The following is an 18,179-nucleotide window of genomic DNA, read 5'->3' as shown; positions in this document are numbered from 1 at the left end:
GGGCGGTGATGGTGATGCCGGAGGGGGAGGTGCGGGGTGGGCCGGGGTCCGGGCGCTGGGGGTCGGTCACACATGTTCAGCGCCCACTGGCAACCCGAAATGCTCGGTGTGGCTGCCGGGGGGAACCACAAGAGCTCTACTGAAAGCGAGAGTCATGGTGAGTTGGAGCAATGCCGGGGCGCCCTCGACACCTGCCGAAAACAGAAGGCCCAGGACAATGCTCAGCCTTTCCCTAAAACCCTCCCCAGCCGGGAGCATGAATCGAGGCCGTGCGCTGCTCCAGCAGGGAAACTGAGGCATGGAGACACGCATCCTGACCGAGAGCCCCGGGCCCGCAGAGCCTTCCCCTTTGCACCACGCTACTCACTGAGGACACCCCCTTGCTCCTGGCGTTTTATTTTTGTAGGGTCAGTTGCTAATTGGGATGGGATGAGATGGGATGGGATGGGATTGGATGGGATGGGATGGCATGGGATGGCATGGGATGGGATGGCATGTGATGGCATGGGATGGGATGTGATGGGATGGGATGGGATGGGATGGGATGGGATGGCATGGCATGGCATGGCATGGCATGGCATGGCATGGCATTGCATGGCATGGCATGGGATAGCATGGCATGGCATGGCATGTGATGGGATGGCATGGCATGCAATGGGATGGCATGCAATGGGATGGCATGCGATGGAATGGCATGCGATGAGATGGCATGGCATGGGATAGGATGGTGTGGCACAGCATGGCATGGGACAGGACTGGATGGGAACTCCTGCTCTGCAGCCCAGCAGTGCCCAGGGCCGCAGCTGGCCAGAGCACAGCCTCACAAGCCACCACAGCTCAGCACCCAGCACCAAACAGCCCCTTCCAAGCCATCAATCGGGAAAAAAAGTGGTTCCGTCCAACGGAGAAGGACAGTGGGCTTATTCTAGTGCAATGTCCACCGACTCCTTCACAAAGCACCCTCATCCTCTCCGGCAAGCGAGCCCCAGGCTCCTTTCCGCCGGCAAGAGCCAGGCCGGGGGCTGCCGGGGGCTGGTTTGGCTCGGGGCTGAGCTCCGCGCCGGCTGGATGGGAGCTGACACCTCCCCGCAAGCCCCCCGCGGGGCTGCGGCAGCCTTACGCTGGCAAGGAACAGCCTGCTCGTGTTTACTGGCACCCTTTACATATTTCATTTCTCTTGCCTAGTTTTCTTGGCAAATTCTTGCAGGGTGAAGCTGTTTAATAATATTTTCGGCGGCATGCAGGCTGCCGGAGAAACACAGCCAAAACACTTTCCCTGCCTCTGTGGATTTGCCACTTCAGGCCAGCCTCAGGGAAAGTTATGACCTGAAATCCTGAGTATTTATTTAGTGACGAGATGGCCTGGTTAACTGCAGGGGACGGAGCCGGGGACTCCAGCTGCCAAGGCGGGATGACGACAGGCGGGTGACAGCCGCGTCCCCTCAAAAACAGAGGTGGGAGCTGGTGGGCACTGCTCCATCCCCCTCCAGGCACAGAAGAGATGTTTGAAGAGCCGGCTACAACCCACGGGGAAAAGAGAAGAGAAATACCTTTGGGACCTAATGCTTTGCTGTTCTAAAGCACAGAAGACATGAAAGCGGTGGGGAAGCACTCGGCCCGGGGCCACGCACAGGCACCGTGTTCTTGGTTCTGACCACCCGCCCCACAGTCCATCCCGCCATGGTGGGAAAAACCCTCCCCACCATCCCTCACTGCTTGCTCTGCCTTTTTTTTTTCTCTAACTCATCTTTTCGGTGGGGCTCTGGAGACACCCCGTGAAGGTGAAATGGGGAGGTGAAGGGGAGACGCTCCCCGGCTGAGGGATCCTGTCCCATGGGGTGCGGGCACATTCTTGGGACCGTGTCCCTAATCCCCAAAAACCTGTCCATCTCCCTTCTGTCACACCAAACTCAAGGAAAGGACCGTGCAAAAGCCAAGCTGCTTCTGCTGCTCTCGGCATCCCGGCCGGGCCGGGGATGGGCGCGCTGCCCACGTTCCCCTCCCAGCCGGGACCCCTCACCCCCACGTCCCTGCCCGACGGGGGAGATTCAGCGGAGGGGCAGCCCTGTTCTTGCTTCACCACTAATTAACAGCCACAATTACCAGCCTGGCCAAGCACTCCCACTAATTGTTGCCTTGCAGTGTTTTGCACGGCAGCTGCTGAATCAACAGGAGCAGCCTCCTGGGCGAGCCGAAACCCCCGTGCGGGGCGAGGGCTCGGGCGCTGCCGGCCATGGGGGAACGCTCTGCGGTACCCGGGGCTGCCGCGCACCCGCACCAACGGGGACGGAGTGGGTGTTTTGCCAAGCCCACCCCATCAGCTGGAAATGCCCCTCCAACCTCACTGAACCAGGTCAGGACCAAAAAAACTGAGAAGGAGCCATTGGGAGCACGACAGCTCCCGTCGCTCCAACGCTACAGCCCGTGGAATAAAGCGTGGGTCTGGCAGGACAGGCTGGACCGAGCCTCGCGAGCGGGGCCGTGCCGGGATGCTGGGCGCAGGGCTGAGGGCAGGGGTCCGGCAAGACCCCAAAAGCTGGGGAAGGGATGATGTCGAGTCCCTGGCAGCCTTCAAGCAAGTGCTCCAGCCGGCTCGTGTCTGCGCGGGCAGCTCCACACCAACCGCAGAGGCATCTTTGGGAAGGGCAGCGATGCCCAGCTGCCTTCCAGGATGGCAAGAGGGGGTTTGTCAGGTGCTGCCATCCACGGGACCCTCCGCACAGAGGAAGAGAGGGCACCCCAGCTCCCCATGCCACCAGTTGCCTCGTTATTTGAGGAGGGGGGGATAAAGCTCAATTCCAGATCCTCTGCTTTTAATTGAAAGGAGAAGGCTCTGCGCAGCCACGGGTGACTCATTTGCAGGGCATGGGCCGGGCCGCCTTTCCAGCCCGCCTCTCCCTCTGCGAAGTAACTACCGAGACTACTAATAATAGTTAGAAACCAAAAATAGAATATTTTTTTTTCTTTTTTTTTTTTTTTTTCTCTTCTCTTTTTCAAAAACTCCATCCTCTGAAAATAGCCAGCTGCAATCCGGTGAGTTCAAACCACTCCCCTTGGCTTGTCCAAACCCCACTGCCCCAAGGGCTGGGACCATCCCCATCCCCACTCCTGCCCCGTGGAAATCATCGCCGGCTGCGGCTCGCACACGGGGTGATGCCAAGCCCAGCTGGCGGCTCACCCCGAAACTCATGGCACGGCGGGGGCCGGGGCAAGGGTGCGAGCCGGGGCGGCGGGTGGCAAGCTCTCTCCGCTCCCACTTCTCTACATCTAGCGCAGGGAACCAGCGAGCAGGTCTTGAGATGCAGCAGTGACAGCAAACGGACAAGGGTGAAGGCAACAAGGAGGCGAGGACGGCGGGGGGTCACCCCGGATCAGACGGTGCCTCCAGCGCTGGGGAGAGGAGGGAGGGACGGGCTGGGGTGGCGGCGGCGGAGGAAAGCGGAGGAAGGGGCCCCGCGAGACCCCGGCCGGGCGAGGGACTGACCCAGCAGCAGTTCTCTAAGTCATTTGATGGGGCGCTTCCAGCATTTCCATCAAGAAGGTGTCAATCGGCGTGTCGCCTATTAGCTTGAAGAAGAAGAGGTGCTCCAGGCATTTCAGGCCGATGGACCGGAGGGCTGGGAGACGGAGCAAGAGCTTTGCGAACCTGGGGGCAGGAGACATGACATGGTCAGGCATCCCACCAGCAGCCCCGCTTCTGCCCCCACCCCCAAAGCTTCTGTGGCCGCTCCTGCTCAGAAGGACTGGGAGTCAGACGCGACCTCTTTTGCTACCGAAGGCATAGGGCTACACCCAGAGCTGTGCAGAGAAATCATTAATTATGTCCCCAGCCTTGAAGATCAGGCAACCACGGTGGCAATTCACAACAAAAACTTGCTGGTATCTGAGCTGGAAGAGTAAAATAAGAAATGAAAGGCCATCCCTGCACCGGGGAGCACCATTGGCTTCACGCATCTGTTTCACGCGTACACCGAGATGCTGGTGGGGTCCCCACACCGCAGCCGTGGGGAGGAGGCACCGCGGGGCCAGCCTTGTCCCAGGCAGCGGCAAAGCAGCTTCAGCAGCTCAATGTCTGGTCAGGGAAAAGGGCAAGCAGGCGGGGAGAGCATGGAGGAGATGCTGAGTGGGGTGAGCTGGCTCTTTGGCTCGGCGATGCCCCTCTCCTGCAGGGTGCAGGCACACCCCAGGCAGCTCCGCCAGCCGTCACCGGGGCTGCCCGCTGCCGAGCCCTGGGGGCTGCTGGCACAGCAGAAACCCGGCTGACAGCCGGGCTGGAGGCACCCTGGGGACGAAGCCCGTGGAGAGGGACAAGGGCTTTGACACAAAAGCCTAAAGGAGCGCTGCAAATCAGCTGGGACACAGGATGCTCCCCTTCTCCCTGCCCAGCGCGGGGCTCCAACGAGCCCCAGCCAAACAAAAGCCCTTTCTCCAACGCTTGTCAGGTCGCACCCTCGATGCCGGCAAGAGCCGACAGGCAGGAGGGGTGCCCAGGGGGGCTGGGGAGAGCCGACAGCGCTGCAGGAGCCGGCTGGGACGAAGGAGACGAGCCCGAGGGCTGGCTGGCCATGCTGGGGAAAGGCTGCGGTGTGTCGGCTCCGAGGGCGGCAGGAGGCTGTGGAGCCGGGAGAAAGCCAGCGGCTCCTGCAAGGGTGCTGCTGAGCATCCCGCGGGGCCACCCGGGGTGTCCTCACCCCGCCTGCCCGTGCCCCGGGGCAGGGCACTGCGGGATGTCACCTCCCCGCTCTCAAAACGGGGAAAAAAGCCCTTTAATAGCCGGCAGTGCATTTATTTGTTTTTACTGCTGCACAGCCAGGGCTTGAACATAAGCAAAGGCCGGAACCAGCCCAGGGAGAAGGGGACCCTCTAGAAAACCCACACATAGAGAGAGACATGCACAAACATACAGATATTATACATTCATGCACACTTCTCTCTATTTTTTTTTTTTTTTTTTTTTTTGCTGAGCTGGCGAGAACGGTGGGAGCAGAGCCAGGAAAAACAAATCAGTCCTACCATCCCATTCAGGAAGTTTCACTTTAAACCAAACCAGATGATGGCTTCAGCCCGCAGATACATTTAACTGTGAGATAACCAGTCCACAGAACAACATACCAGGGCTGCGGCCGCCTGGGAGGGGAGAAAATATCCCCGATTCCCCGCGGCTGCTCGGTGTCACGTACACCCCGTGCCCTCCCTGCAGAGGAGCCGGGGCTGGCGCGGGGGGAGCACGGCTGGGTTTTTCCTAGGAATGCCTCCCTCTGACTCGCTGCTGCAGAGAAGTCCCCTTTCTGGTGTTTACATGGTGGTCGCAAGCCCTCGACGGCCGGGGACTCGGTTGAAGTCACAGCACCGAAGGGCATCCGAAGTGGTGGGGACGGCAAGCGCTGGCCGCAGCGTGGAGCGGAGCGGGGCAGGGCGCCCGCCGCGGGCTCGACCAGGCGTTTGCTCAACAACCGCAGGAAGAACTTGTTTCCAGCCCCAGATGGTGATCACATTGTGCCATGAGACCAGGAGGACGGAGAGAGCTCCCGAGAGCTTCGTTCAGCTCTTGTGCAACTCCGGACTCCCAGCCCACGAGTTAACCCTCCCAAGCCACCCGGGCTCACCCCACCGTTGCCCTGCACCGTACAAGGGAGGCGGTTAAGGTCAGCAATGCCCTGTCACGGCTCTCAGGACAGCCCTAAGCATCCAAAAACCTTTAAGGTCACCAAAGAAGGGCGTGAGGATGACCCAAGGAGGTCCCCAGCCCGATGTCACTTGAAGCCAGTGAGAGATCACGCTCCAGAGCCCCTGGTGCGGCTACCAGACCTAAAACGCTCCCTCGCACGTCGCTGATCACGGAGGCAGAGCCCAGGGCAACTGCTTCTGACCGGTGGCTCAGCCACTTTGCTTGGTCACGCACGGCGGCTTCGTGGTGGTGTGGTGGACGAAGAGAGGGGCTGTCCCCATGCCAACCTCCTGCCCAGTCCCACCCCAGCCCGCGGCAGCACGCCTCGGCTGCGGACACTGGATGCCTGTCCGAAGCAAAGAGTTCATCCTACCGGGGGAAAAATCCAGGAGAGCTGCTGGCCACCATTCCCAAGGCAGCTCTCCTCGTGCCAGGTACGGCTGGCTGCTCCCTGTGAGCCCCGAGGGGAGCAGAGCTCTTCTGAAACAACCAGAACAGCCACAGTCCAGGGTCTGGGTCTGGATTTGCTTAGGAACTGCAATTTAATAACGCTTTTTGGAAGATTCGGCTTGAGAGTTGGCCTGGGGTCCAAACAAACCACCCTGGGGAGGAGGGGAAACCACCCCTGCTCTGCGCACCGTGCTCACCCCTCGCTTCCCTCCTCACCGCAAAGTCAAACACACCCAACGGTACCTTCCGCCTAACTCTCCCCGCCACGAGCCACCCACGAACATCAAGAAGCCCCTTTACAGCGCGTCTTTTTTCATCTGCCAGCACACTGGCACCCAGAGGGGGGAAAAAGTCCAATATTACTTCTGAGGGTGTGATGTGCCCACTGCATTCATTGCCCTAAGAGCATCCTTTTTGTTTTTTTATCAACCATCCAGACACGCAAGACCGGGAATGCAGGTGAGATGCAAATCCCAGTTGCTTGGGCTGTTTTTTCCCAATATTCACGCCTCAGCAGCGATACGCACCAGCAGCAGCTTCCAGCGCTTTGCTTGGTTTCTCAAATGACTGTCAGTAACTTAACTGGCAGTTGCCAACTTCAGGCTGTAACTGGGAAAATGCGCCCACTCAGCTCCGGAGCGGTCCAGGAAAGCATTCCTAATTCCCCCTCCCATTCCCAGCTGGATTGGGGGAGGTGGGGAGGGGAGAAAAGAGCATCAATTGAGGCTTTCACTTCCCAGCAATGATGCTCATCTGCCACTGAAAATTAACTCCGTGTGCGTCTTATTTTCGCTGCGGTTTGCTCTCCGTGGTTGCCAAAAGGGAAACGATACCCCTTCCCCCACGTGCTCATCCCACTGCTGCGGCCGCAGGAGCCGGGTCCCCTCAGGTCTCGGCACCGCCGTTACTGCCCGACCTTGTCCTGGCTGCGCTGCATTTACTGCCACGGGAATAAGGACCACTCTGCACTTCACAGGGGGCTTTTCTAAGGATGTTCACAGCTGCAGCAGGTAGAAAGGAGCGGTTTCCCCTGCAGACAACTGCTCGCTCCCAGAAGACAAGGGAACAGAGCGCCCTAAATGGTCCCAGCGCCCACACGCTGCAGTGGCGGCGACCCCGAGGACAGCACTGGGACCCTGCCCCGGGCTGCAGCACCCATTGCAGCGGCTGCGGCACCCACCGCGAGGCTGCAGGAGGACAAGGCACAGCCAGCGACTCACCTCCCGGGCTGGTCGGGGTATTTGTGTTTGCAATACGCCTCTAGCGACGCGTACACCTTCTCCCGTAACGCCTCCACTTCAGCCGGGTTGGAGAGACCTTTTGAGTCTGAAAGGCAACGAAAGGACCATCAGCCAAAAACCTCCAGGCTTACCAGGCAGGCAAGGACCCCCCTCGACACCCCCCAGCCCCCTCCATCCCTCCCGGCACCACCAGACCAGGGCACAGTGTGGATGTGGGGTCTGAACCCCAGGAATTTGGGGCAGTACCTAACACCTCCTGGGGAGCGTTCAAGCCCTGAAAGGTTTGCCCTGTAGCTACAGACCTGTTTTACTCCACCTCATACCCCAACCCCAACCGTTTCGGCTCATTCCAGCGCTCACAGACCCTCCTGAGAAGGGTTTAAGTCCCCCCTCAAGTCCTGGGCTGGTGGGATTTCTCCCTCCAGCACGAAGCACCGTGGTAGGGCTCAACACAAAGCCCCCGCTCTGGCAGGTCCCCCGCCATGCGGCGAGGATCTGTTTTTAGTAGGGTGAAAGGGACAGTCAAGCAATCGATATCCCCAAGCAAAGCGCCACGGGAACCTCTCCAGATTCCCCTTCTTTTACCATATACGGCTAATCCCAAATTACAGACAATAAATTACTGGTGATTACAAGTGGGGGGGGAGGGGGTGGGGGCAAAAAAAAAAAAAAAAAAAAAAAGTCAAGCAGAAAAACAAACCCAAAGAAAGAGCAATAAACCCTGCTTGAAATGCCCTGGCCTGGGTTCGGTGGGAAAGGCCAGAGAAAGAGTCGTGCTCGGGCACAAACCACGCTCCTGCCAGGGCAGCGAGGGGAAGGGGTGGCCGCAGATGGGGAGGTCCGTCCGCGGCTGCCATCTGCTTTTGCTCTGGACTGACCCGCTCTAAAATACAGAGGAGCCCCAAGAGAGCTGTACAGGTACGTGCAGGCTGGCGGCCTGTCTCCTGCTGCAGCGGGGCTTTGCTCCCCGAAACGCCGGGGACAACCCCCGGCACCAGACCTTCTTCTTCCCTTGGGCAGATGGGGCCAAGGGGGAAAAGCGAGCGGCGTGAAGCCTCCCGGAGTCTGTAAAACTAAGTAAAACTAAGCAAGCTGCGGACAAAAAATAAAAGTTCTTGTGTATTTTATGAGCACGTTTCTTGCCTTTCACCCTCCGCAGGCTCTGCAGAGGGCTTTTCCAGAAACGCTTTTATTAAAAAGCCCTTGGACGTTCAGATGGAGAAAAAGAGAGCAATAATGTCCATGCTCTACCTTTGCTCTAACCCGCACTGAAAGCATAGCTAGATTCATTTTTGTTCCTGTTCAGGGACAACACCCTCACGCCACAGGACTTTTCTTTTTACAGAGTGGCTGTAAAACTGAAAATAGGAAGACTGTGTAACGTTGATCAAGCCCAAGCCCCTCAAGCTCAGCAGAGAACTCAGCCCATCAGTAGGAATCAGCCCCAAAAGCAGTGCGCGCCATCTCCTCGATGGTCACAGCCGAGTCCAGCCAAGGCCGAGCCCTGCACGGGGAGTATTTTGGACCACGAAACCGTGCTGCCCTCTGCAAAGGGGATAACACCCCTTGGGAAGGGAGGCCTGGAGAGCAACCCCAGGCAGGGACCTAGATCCATCCCTGACCCGAACAAGACATACTTGTAGGGCGGCAGATACACGTGCAGGACTTAATTGGACTTTCATTCTTGCCTCTCTTCCTTCTTGCCCCGTTCTCGGGAGTTGGGTGCCCTCAGCTATTTGCAAAGGAGCTTTATAGGTAAGAAAAGGAGCCAAAAGGACACAGCATCAGCCAAGAGAGGACAGGAGAGAAGGTAACGGCATGTACCGGGGTTGAAGAGGACAATGGCTCGCAGGCAGCCTAGCTCTGTCTTGTCCATCTGCATGTCTCGCATTTTTGACACGAGTTCTGTCAGTACTCTGCAAAGGACACAGAAATCACAGGTGTCAGCATTAAAAAGAAATGAAAAACACTCAGGTGTCAGACCCAGAGTGAGCTCCTCCGGTGCACGGTTAATGAAGTCGTGGGACAGTGCTCGCTTTTATACCAGCTGAGGATATGCCCTCATTTTCCTCCTGTATCAAAAATAGCTCATTAGGAACATCAATAGTTCCTGTGAGATACAACAGAGACCATAAAAATTGGCTTCATACATTCACTGAGAGGCTTTGGCACCTGAGAAAGCTGCCTAAAAATAAAAAATAATAATATAAAAAAAAAAAACCAACAGGTATCTAAAAGCAATTTCCTCCGCCGGTAATTTTTATTACTCCCTTTGCTCTTACTGCAGGTGCTGGTCTTGAAATATTTTCCACTGATTGCCCAGTTTTTCCTGTTAGGTCCTGCAGTGAAGTCATGATCTTGCACTTATGACCTCACAGGAAACAAACGATGTCACCCAGGTCCGAAGAACAATTTCCTTGCGAAGCAAAGAAGCAAAGGTGATTTGGTTTCAACTAAGTCGTCTCAAGATGAGTCGCGGGCAGAGAGATCAGCCACCATTTAAGCGGCGTCTGGAGCCGCGCTGTGGGTCAAAGTCTGGCGCTAAAACGCTTTCCCAAAGCACAAGATTAAAGAGCCCTCGGGATACGCATGTGGAACCTGCTGGGGATTTTTGGTGCTTTTTCATTGTGAAAATAAAAATCACGTCTTGGACCAATTAAAGATGAAAAGAAATAAAGGAGTGGCCTCCTCGTAACGTTAGAAGGCATCTGGGCCCCATGAAAGAGGCTTTGATTCGCACTGGGCAGCCTTCTCCCTGACTATTTCGGGCCGTTGGTGTCTGCAGGTTTAAGAGGAGGGATTTAATGTTGTTGCCTGCAGCGAGGACCGCGTTTCCACGCCCACCATGGGATGGACACGCTTCAGCCTGGACTCCTCCGACCACGAGCCCACGTGCCAACGCGTCTCTATCCCACCCCTCAAAGCCGGCTGCAACGCGGGGAACGGAGGCAGAGTGGTGCAGAGACAGAGACGGGGATGTCTAGGCAAGGTGGCCCGAGATGTGTGTCCCCAGCGTCCATCCCTCCCTCTGCCCACCTGTCGAAGATGGCCCCGACGCCAGCACTGTGCGCGCTGTTCCGGTGCACGTGGAGCCCGGTGGCTAAGAGGATCCCGTCTTTCACGGCTATGGAGCGGTGGGAGAAGGAGGCGATTAGGAGCTCATTCCACCCTGGGGAGGAGAAAACAACCAAGGCCGCAGGTTAGAGCCACGGGGTCCTCAGTGGGTTCGGGAATCAGCAACGTCACCTCCCCGGCGCTAAAAGGAGAGGAGGAAACTGCTCAAGAACCGCCTTTGCGAGAGTTACATGGCTGGAGGTGGGAAGGGAGGGGGGGAGCCAGCCCTTTCTTGGATGTCAGGGAAGGAAAAAACCCATCAAGGAACAAACGCACTAAAAATATAACGCCAATAAGGGAAGCAGTTTCCCCTATAAACCTTGCAGGCACCAGAGCAAACAGCGCTCTGCCCTGCTCCTCTCCCTGCAGCCCAGGAGTGGGTGCGGAGCCCTTCCTTCCCTCCCTGACCTCTCGCTCCTCCGTGCCTCTGAGCAGTTACAGAGCTATTAACGCTTTATATCAGCTAATTGGGCTCATTTTCAGGCCATAATGGGGCACAAAAGTTCATTCGCCATCATTCAGCTGTGTAAATCGAGACCATGAACACCCTCGCTTGCAGGTTTGTTGCTTCTGCCGAATAAATACTGGAAGGGATTGTCTCTCTTCTCGTCTGCCGCTCTACAGGAACGGCCGGTGGCCGTGATTGCTCCAGTAACAGCTTTCCGTAGCTGCTTGGAAATCAGCTTTTGTCTTATTAGTTACTGGACATGCTACTTCAGGAGATAGGAAAACACATCCTCTGAGCCCGGACACCACGGGAGCAGTCTGAGCTCCAATGGGGAAGGGAAGGGAGATGCCACCTCCCTCCCCGCCTCCCACCTCCCCTTCCTAATTCAACACATCTGCCAGTTCTTAAATCTGCTGCCACCTGAGTTCAAGAATGCCTGAAACAAACCCGTAACAAGAATAAATGCTGTAAAGTTTGAAGGGTGAAAACTTTGGTGACTTTGAACCAGGAGAGGCATCTTCAGTAAGACAAGATGGGTCTTCTGCAACCCTTGGGACCCTCATGCTCATCACATGGGTGATTTACTGGTGTCCAGAACACAGGCCTGCTTGGCAGGGTCCAGAAACGTCACGGTATTTGATTTTTTTTTTTTTTTCCTAGGCTGGAAAAGCAATACAACAATATCCTTCACCTCCTCTCCTGCCACAGAAACGCATCTTTTCTCACTGACTGGAATAAATACAAGGTCCACATGTGCTGTATTTACCTACTGTTGCAGCGATGGGTTGTGCCGTTAGAAATGTTGACACGGAATAAAGTTCACTCTTTCCTAAGTGGCCGCAGGATGTTTCCACCCCAATCAGAGAACATTTATTTGGCTGTTTACTGGGCGAGGTCTGGCACTTGCAGAGGGATTGCAACACTGCGAAACCCAAGGAGGACGCAGGAGAAGACGTGGGACTGCACCAGGAGCCTGCAGGAACCGTGCTCCGTGGCTGAAGAGGACTCCCCAGAGCCAGACCGGCAGGAAGGTGCCGTGGGTGCCTCCCACCAGCCGTCACACGCAGACCCGCAGCATCTCCACACAGCCCCTCCACGCAGCTCCAACCACCAGCAACCAGAGCTGGTTCGCAACGTCCCTCCACAGCACCAGCTTTCACAACGCTGTCCTGACTCTCGGCCACCACCCATCGCCCCTCGGCCGCGGCTCCACACAGCCCCAGCGGTGCCCAATGCAGCCTCCGGCTTGCAAGGAGTGCGTGAAAGCGGCGAGGCTGCAGGGTGCCGCCAACATCTGTGCCGGGGTTATCCCAGCTAAGGAGCGCTGGATTAATCAGCACCCTTCAGCTGAATTACTCCCATGGAGAGTTGGGATCTTTCGGCTGAAATGGGGAAACTGTTTCTACCCGGTGCTTTCACCAGAGCATCCCCGAAGAGCTGACAAGATAAAGAGGAAAAATTCAGTATAACCACAGGCAGCAAATCTGAGTTAGAGATCAAACAAGTCTACCCAAAGAGTTTTGCATTTCAGCCCAAGCTCTGGAGGAGCAGAGCAGATTTCTTTGACTCTCGCGACCCCTTTCTCATCAAACAAGGTGGCTGCAGCCTCCGGGGATGCTTTGGCTCTTACAGGGTAGAGAAGGCACCTGGCAGCGCACTGACCGCCGTGTTAATCCCTCTCATGACCAAGTTTCCCCACCAGCCCCATAAAATAAACTGCAGCTGCAGAGATGTAGTGCCCTTTGCCAGGCTGGATGCAATGCAGAGAGAACATCAGGTTATTCCTCTCGCAGCCATAGCAAGCTTGGAAACAAGAAAACCCAGGGAAAACAGGCTTAAAAAGTTGGGTTTTCTTCTCCCCCAAGAAGCTCGGAGAGGGAAGATTTTTAAATGATTCAGGATTAGAGGAAAGCTACTGCCGGCCCATCCAGCACCGCTCCTCCAAAGATGCGTGCTCCGCTTAATTTTGCCTCCGAGGATGCATGACTGAACCTGACTGACGCTCTTAGCTAAATTTTAATACTTAAATATTTCATGGGCAGCTGTTCTCAGCAGACCACTCTCCCCACTCAATAATAGATAGAGCCACTGGTTAAAAGAATTGGGGGAGGTTATCTGAGGCCCCGACAGAGACGTCCGGAGCAGGGAGCCCACCGGAGCCGCTCCAGGTGCTCAGCCCACCTCATGGCCACGGGGTTAGAGCCACCATGAAATCTGGGATGCGATGGGGTCTGCAGCCCCCTCTCCTCCTGCCCCATGGGGTGGCCGCTCCGGGACGCCAGCTCGGAGCTGGTCATAACAAGCACCAGCACAAAGGAGAGAACATTAGGTCAGAAAGTCTCCGGTCCAGCTTTCATTAGCCTTCTTCCAAAAAGCAAGGAAAACCTTGAACTGTTGTTGTGGGGTTTTGTTTCCACTTCACAAAAGAAAAAGGCAGCTTTTTGTCTGAATCCAGTTCTTCCCTGCGATATTTGCAGAAAGTCCTACAAGATTTCTATAGAGATGCTTCCCCTGCTCATCCACTCTCACAAGAGGCTCTAGAGAAGCTCTTCAAAAATACACTTTTTGTATTTTTCAGAGAGGGCCGTGAGCCAGCTGCGGCGGTACTCAAACCCATGGAAAAATCAGAGCAGCCCCTTCACCCAAGGGCTAGCGGGAGCCGTGCAGGGAGGGCATGGGACTTGGCCAAGTCTGCAGCAAGAATAAAATCCCTAAATTCTCCATTCCCAGACTACTGCTGTAACCGCTAGATGAAATGTGACTACAAAAATCTCCTTTCAGTAATATAAGAAGAGTAGAAAACCTACACCAGTAAATGGTGTGACTTAATCGCCCAGAAACCATTGAGGTCAAGGATTTCAGAGAGGTTGCAAGAGGGACCGGGTGTTTGTATGTAGGGCCAAGGTACGAAGTTACACTGCTTGATAGGCAATAAAAAATTGCAGAAAGTATTAAGATTCATACATTTGGGCTACAGTCAGCCTTACTAAACAGAATGACAGCTAGCGTTTGTGTGGTGGGAAGGGAGAAATACCAATCCCATCGTCTTCCTACTCTGGAGCCCTTACACCTTCTCCTGAAGGAACGTGGAGAGACCTTGGACCGGAGGAGTTCCGGCAGTTCCTACGTTTTGTCTTGAAGTGAATAGCTTGCACTTGGCTCACAAAGCCCAGTTTCATGGGCATTTATTTGGGGGCACACACTTTCTACACTAAGAAGCCAGGAACGCTGCCATCAAGGTGGGTCTGCAGTGTCTTGTCCACAGAGGACAGAAGAGTGCGGACAGAAGAAGAGCACATTCCCCTACAGGGTTTTTCCCTCTTGAATTCCCTACAAAAGTGCATTTTGGGGAAACAAGAGGAACTTAAAACTACACGGGACTCTGGAGTCCTTGGCTCACTCGGGTTTGGCTGCTGGGCTGGTAGCTCACCAGCTCGCCCTGCTCTGAGGCTGCGCCTCTGCTCCGCACCACACTCCTCCATCATTCCCTTCCGAATTCCCTTGACTACTTCGAGCAGCCAAGGTCGGTGTCTCCCACTGCCAAGCGGAGAGCTGGGTGCCACCGCCAGCCGTCGAGGTCTCCTCATTTCCTCTCCCAGTCTCACCCTGAAGTTTGTCATTTACTGGAAGCCATTTCATCTGTCCCACTGACAACTTGCCTCCCTCTTTGTTTAAGGGAGCAAAACTCTCCGCTGCGTCAAGCCAAAGCCTTTTTAATCACTTATCTGATGACTGAAGCTATGCAAAGAGCTTCATGCCTAAAATGCAGCCTCGTCAAGCTCTGCTCTTCGTTTCTTGCCCTCCCCACTTGAATTTACTCGACAGAAGATCCTTTTCACAGCTAACTTCTTTTCACCTCCCAAAGCCTCCGTGTTCCTCCAGACCCCCTGCCACACAAGGAAATTTAAAATAAGCCCGGAGAATTTTATTTTCATCTTGGTGGGTGGGAGAGGGAGGGCGATATATTTTTCTCCCCTTTCTGGTTTTAATTATGATCAAACATTTTGGTCTGATGAAATCTCATGGAGACCCAAGCCCGCTTGGTCTTTCAAGTCTCAGCTTGGGAGGAAGGCAGCGCGTGGCTGCCTTGGTTTCAATCACCCGGCGCACACCTCCGAGCGCCTCGCTCGGCAGAGATGAAGCCGGACCATTTTTCAGCTGATGGGCAGCTGGTGCAACATTTTGGATCGCATTCAGCAACACATCCCTTGGGGCTTTTAAAATCCTATTTAGCAATTGAATTATCAGAGGCTGTTACTCAGAATCAGTTAATGGCTTTCAAGTTGCCGGGACCTAAATCTAAGTGTAATACTTGTCACCGTTGAGATGGAGCACCCCTACGGCCCCGTGCCGGAGCCCGCGCGGGGACGGTTCCCACTCACCTGCTCTGAGCAAGATGACCTGATCGTCCAGGGGCAGCTCGGAGAAGTGGGGGATCCTCTTGGCCCATTCCACCAGGGTGAAGAGCTGTTTGTCTGCTGCCTGGCATATGTTCGTCACCGGGTCATTGGGCTGCCAAGAAAAGGAGATGGAAAGGCTTGGAGGAGGCAGAGCACGGAGAAGAGGAGAGGCTGGAGGAGCAGCTGGAGGGGTCTGCTGCCTCTTTGCTGCAGGGGAGGACCCCAAAGTCGGGAGCACCCCAGAAGTGGATGTGGGAGCACCCCAGAAGTGGATGTTATCAGTCATAGGGAAAGGAGGTGACTTGGCTTTTCCACCACATGGTTTTAAGGAGTTTTTAGCAAGCTCTGAAAACAGGAACCAGGAGTGTTGAGACCCAACATCCATCACACTGACTGATGAACCAAAGGAGCTCCAGCCTAGGGAAGGGCAGGCTTCTGCACCCGTGCAGCACGCACCTTCCCCGTGCCAGCATCCCCCAGCTCGATAAACCAGCACCAGAGGGGGCATGATAGAAAAAAAAAAGGAGAAAAAACCCTTTCCTTTGAAATATTATCCAGTAACAAAAACCATCTGCTCTCAAGGAGGACAGTCAGCCTAAACACACCAAATCCCTGTTTAAAGGAACTGCTAACAGCTCAAGTGGGCTTGTGATTAGGAACTGGAAGAGACTGTCTAACCCCAGCGAAGACAGACCTCACCAGTGCAAGTGTGTATGTAGGGTTTACCTCTCCAGACGGGGATGTATGAGCCCCTCTGCCTATCCCACCGTAATCCCTGCTGACATCTAGCAGCTTTGATTGTACGATTATTTTTCCTCCATGTCCTTAAAAGAGCAGTTTCCAAATGGGAGGAGGAGTGTTTACTTCACCCCCGGATGGCAGGGGGAAGGGGTGCGAACTCAGCGCGGCCGAAGCAGCGCAGACACCGCCGCCGGCACAACCTCTCCCTCTGGCAAGAGTCTCGATTTCAGCAGGACGAGGCCATTGCTCACCACAGGCTGGTTGCATCATGGCAAACCCCCCATGATGGGGGCTGGGCAGATGAGGACCACACTGCTGACTCTCACTCCTGCCCCCCGGAGCCGTACCCCAGACCCCTGCTGACGTCCCCTGGCAGCAAATGCGATCTCTGTGCCTCGGTGGCCAACGTCTCCCATTCTCCGGGCTTAAAATAACCAGCATCTGGCAAGCTCAAGGGCACCCGCCTTCAAAGTATTTTCACCTGTTGCCTGCAGAGATGGATGGGAATGGGCTCGCGTTCAGCAGCGCAGCTGAGGAGCCGGGAGCATCGCGACGGGGATTTTCCCCTCCATGCTCCCCCCATCTCCAGCAGCTCCCTGAGGCGTGCAAGGGCAGGGGAGTCTCGCTCCGAGGGAGCTGGGGCTCTTCCCTGGGGGAGGCAACATGAGCAGGGATTGGGCTCTTCCCCAAAAGAAAAGAGAAAAGATGGGATTTTTTCTGGACAACAGGAAAACCCTAAACTGGGTGTGAGGAGGAGCTTTGCAGGGTTAAGTGTTTCAGGGGAAACAGAAGGAACATCAGCACTCGGAGGCATACGCAGGAAGGGTGAGAAAGGACACCCTTGGCCCAGGCAATAGGAATACCACCAACTTCGAGCTATCCGAGTGTGGTCAGCAAGCTGGAGCAGCCAGCTGGAGAGCCCAGGCATCCCGGCTGCCACGGGGCGGGATGGGGACGGAGCCCTGCGTGCCCCGGAGCGAGATACGACTTATAGGACACCCCATCCTCCAGCAGAACCCGACCCACGAAGCAACAAGCAGCCGCACAGCCCCACGAAAAGGGTATTTCAGGAAAGTCAGATGGTTTTGCCAAAACTGTTATCGGGGGTTGCTTCCGGGCCGGTTGTCACCGTCTCTAGGACTCGCCCTGATGCAGCAAGCCGGGCTCCGGCTCTCCCAGCGGCTGCACCACCGCTGCTCTGCCGGCAGCACAAGCTGTACCCGGCCGTCGGCGCTTCGCACAAAGCCGCAGCGAGGGGCCCAGCCTTTAATTACACCTCAGATGGCAGTTCCTGGAACCACCGCGGTGCTTCCTGGCAGAACTTAATCACCGTAGCTTGAGAGGCGGCTAAAAGTATCATCCCCGCAGGTCGAAAGGGCCCTGCCTGTCCCCAGGAGGGGATCTGCAAAGCGGTGCTAGAAACCCTCGCCGTGCGCCGTAAGCAAATCCCCTCCTGCAGTAAATAGCAAGGGCACGGTGCCGGAGTGTGACAGAATGAAAGGACACGCGGGCACCTGATCCTTCTGGAAAAATGGAGCTGGGAGACATCTTCCAGAAAATGGTGACTTGAAACCAGCCGCTCAAAGGCCAATTAAGAGCTAATGGGGATAACACCTCTCAGTTACAGGCTTTGCCTTTCAGTGGCCAGCAGCCCATCCGAGGCGGTGCTTACGCTGCAGGAGCCCAGCTCCGCGGCTGCCGGGGACACGGGGCGGAGGCAAACCCATCCTCGTGCCCCATCGTACTGCCCGGGGACAGGTACCTGCTGAGGGCACACGGCCAGTTCCCAGCTCCCGCCGGACAGGGACCACACGGGCCTGGGGGCTTCCTGGGACACACAGCGCGGGGGAATCCCGCAGCCATGCTCACTCACAGCTTGTGGGAACCTCCCAAAAGGTTTATCCCCTCTGCCATGATCAGAAGCCAGACAGCCGTCGCAGTTAGCAGCTATTTGCAGCGGCTGAAGAGCAGTTATCAGGGGCTCACCGGTGCAATTACATCAAGTGAGTGTTTTGGTGATGGTCATCGAGACGCTAGTCTTGGCACTCTCCTACCCCCCGAGGCAGGAGAGATTTGCAGGGGCACAGCCCTCTGTCTAAGCTGCTTTCCGCCTGGCT

The 18,179-nt window shown here is 56.0% G+C and overlaps 1 protein-coding gene across 2 annotated transcripts in view; it reads right to left on the bottom strand.

Annotated features, from left to right (window-relative positions):
- Positions 1–2,367: 2,367 nt before the first annotated feature.
- The window catches only part of RXRA (retinoid X receptor alpha), a 119,018-nt gene continuing 103,206 nt past the window's right edge, over positions 2,368–18,179 (bottom strand). For both annotated transcript variants that reach the window (XM_082492659.1, XM_082492660.1), the window contains exons 6-10: positions 15,304–15,433; positions 10,396–10,528; positions 9,184–9,275; positions 7,339–7,444; positions 2,368–3,646 (exon numbers count right to left, since the gene is read on the bottom strand). In XM_082492659.1, the coding sequence (XP_082348785.1) occupies positions 3,499–3,646; positions 7,339–7,444; positions 9,184–9,275; positions 10,396–10,528; positions 15,304–15,433 (609 nt within the window). In that variant the 3' untranslated portion in view covers positions 2,368–3,498. The remainder of the gene's footprint in view (positions 3,647–7,338; positions 7,445–9,183; positions 9,276–10,395; positions 10,529–15,303; positions 15,434–18,179) is intronic.

The sequence above is a fragment of the Vanellus vanellus genome, assembly GCF_965231255.1.
Source record: "Vanellus vanellus genome assembly, chromosome: 18".
In the NCBI taxonomy this organism is placed as follows: domain Eukaryota; kingdom Metazoa; phylum Chordata; class Aves; order Charadriiformes; family Charadriidae; genus Vanellus; species Vanellus vanellus.
Note: the sequence above shows the minus strand (reverse complement) of the source record. Positions and strands in the feature narration are given on the sequence as shown.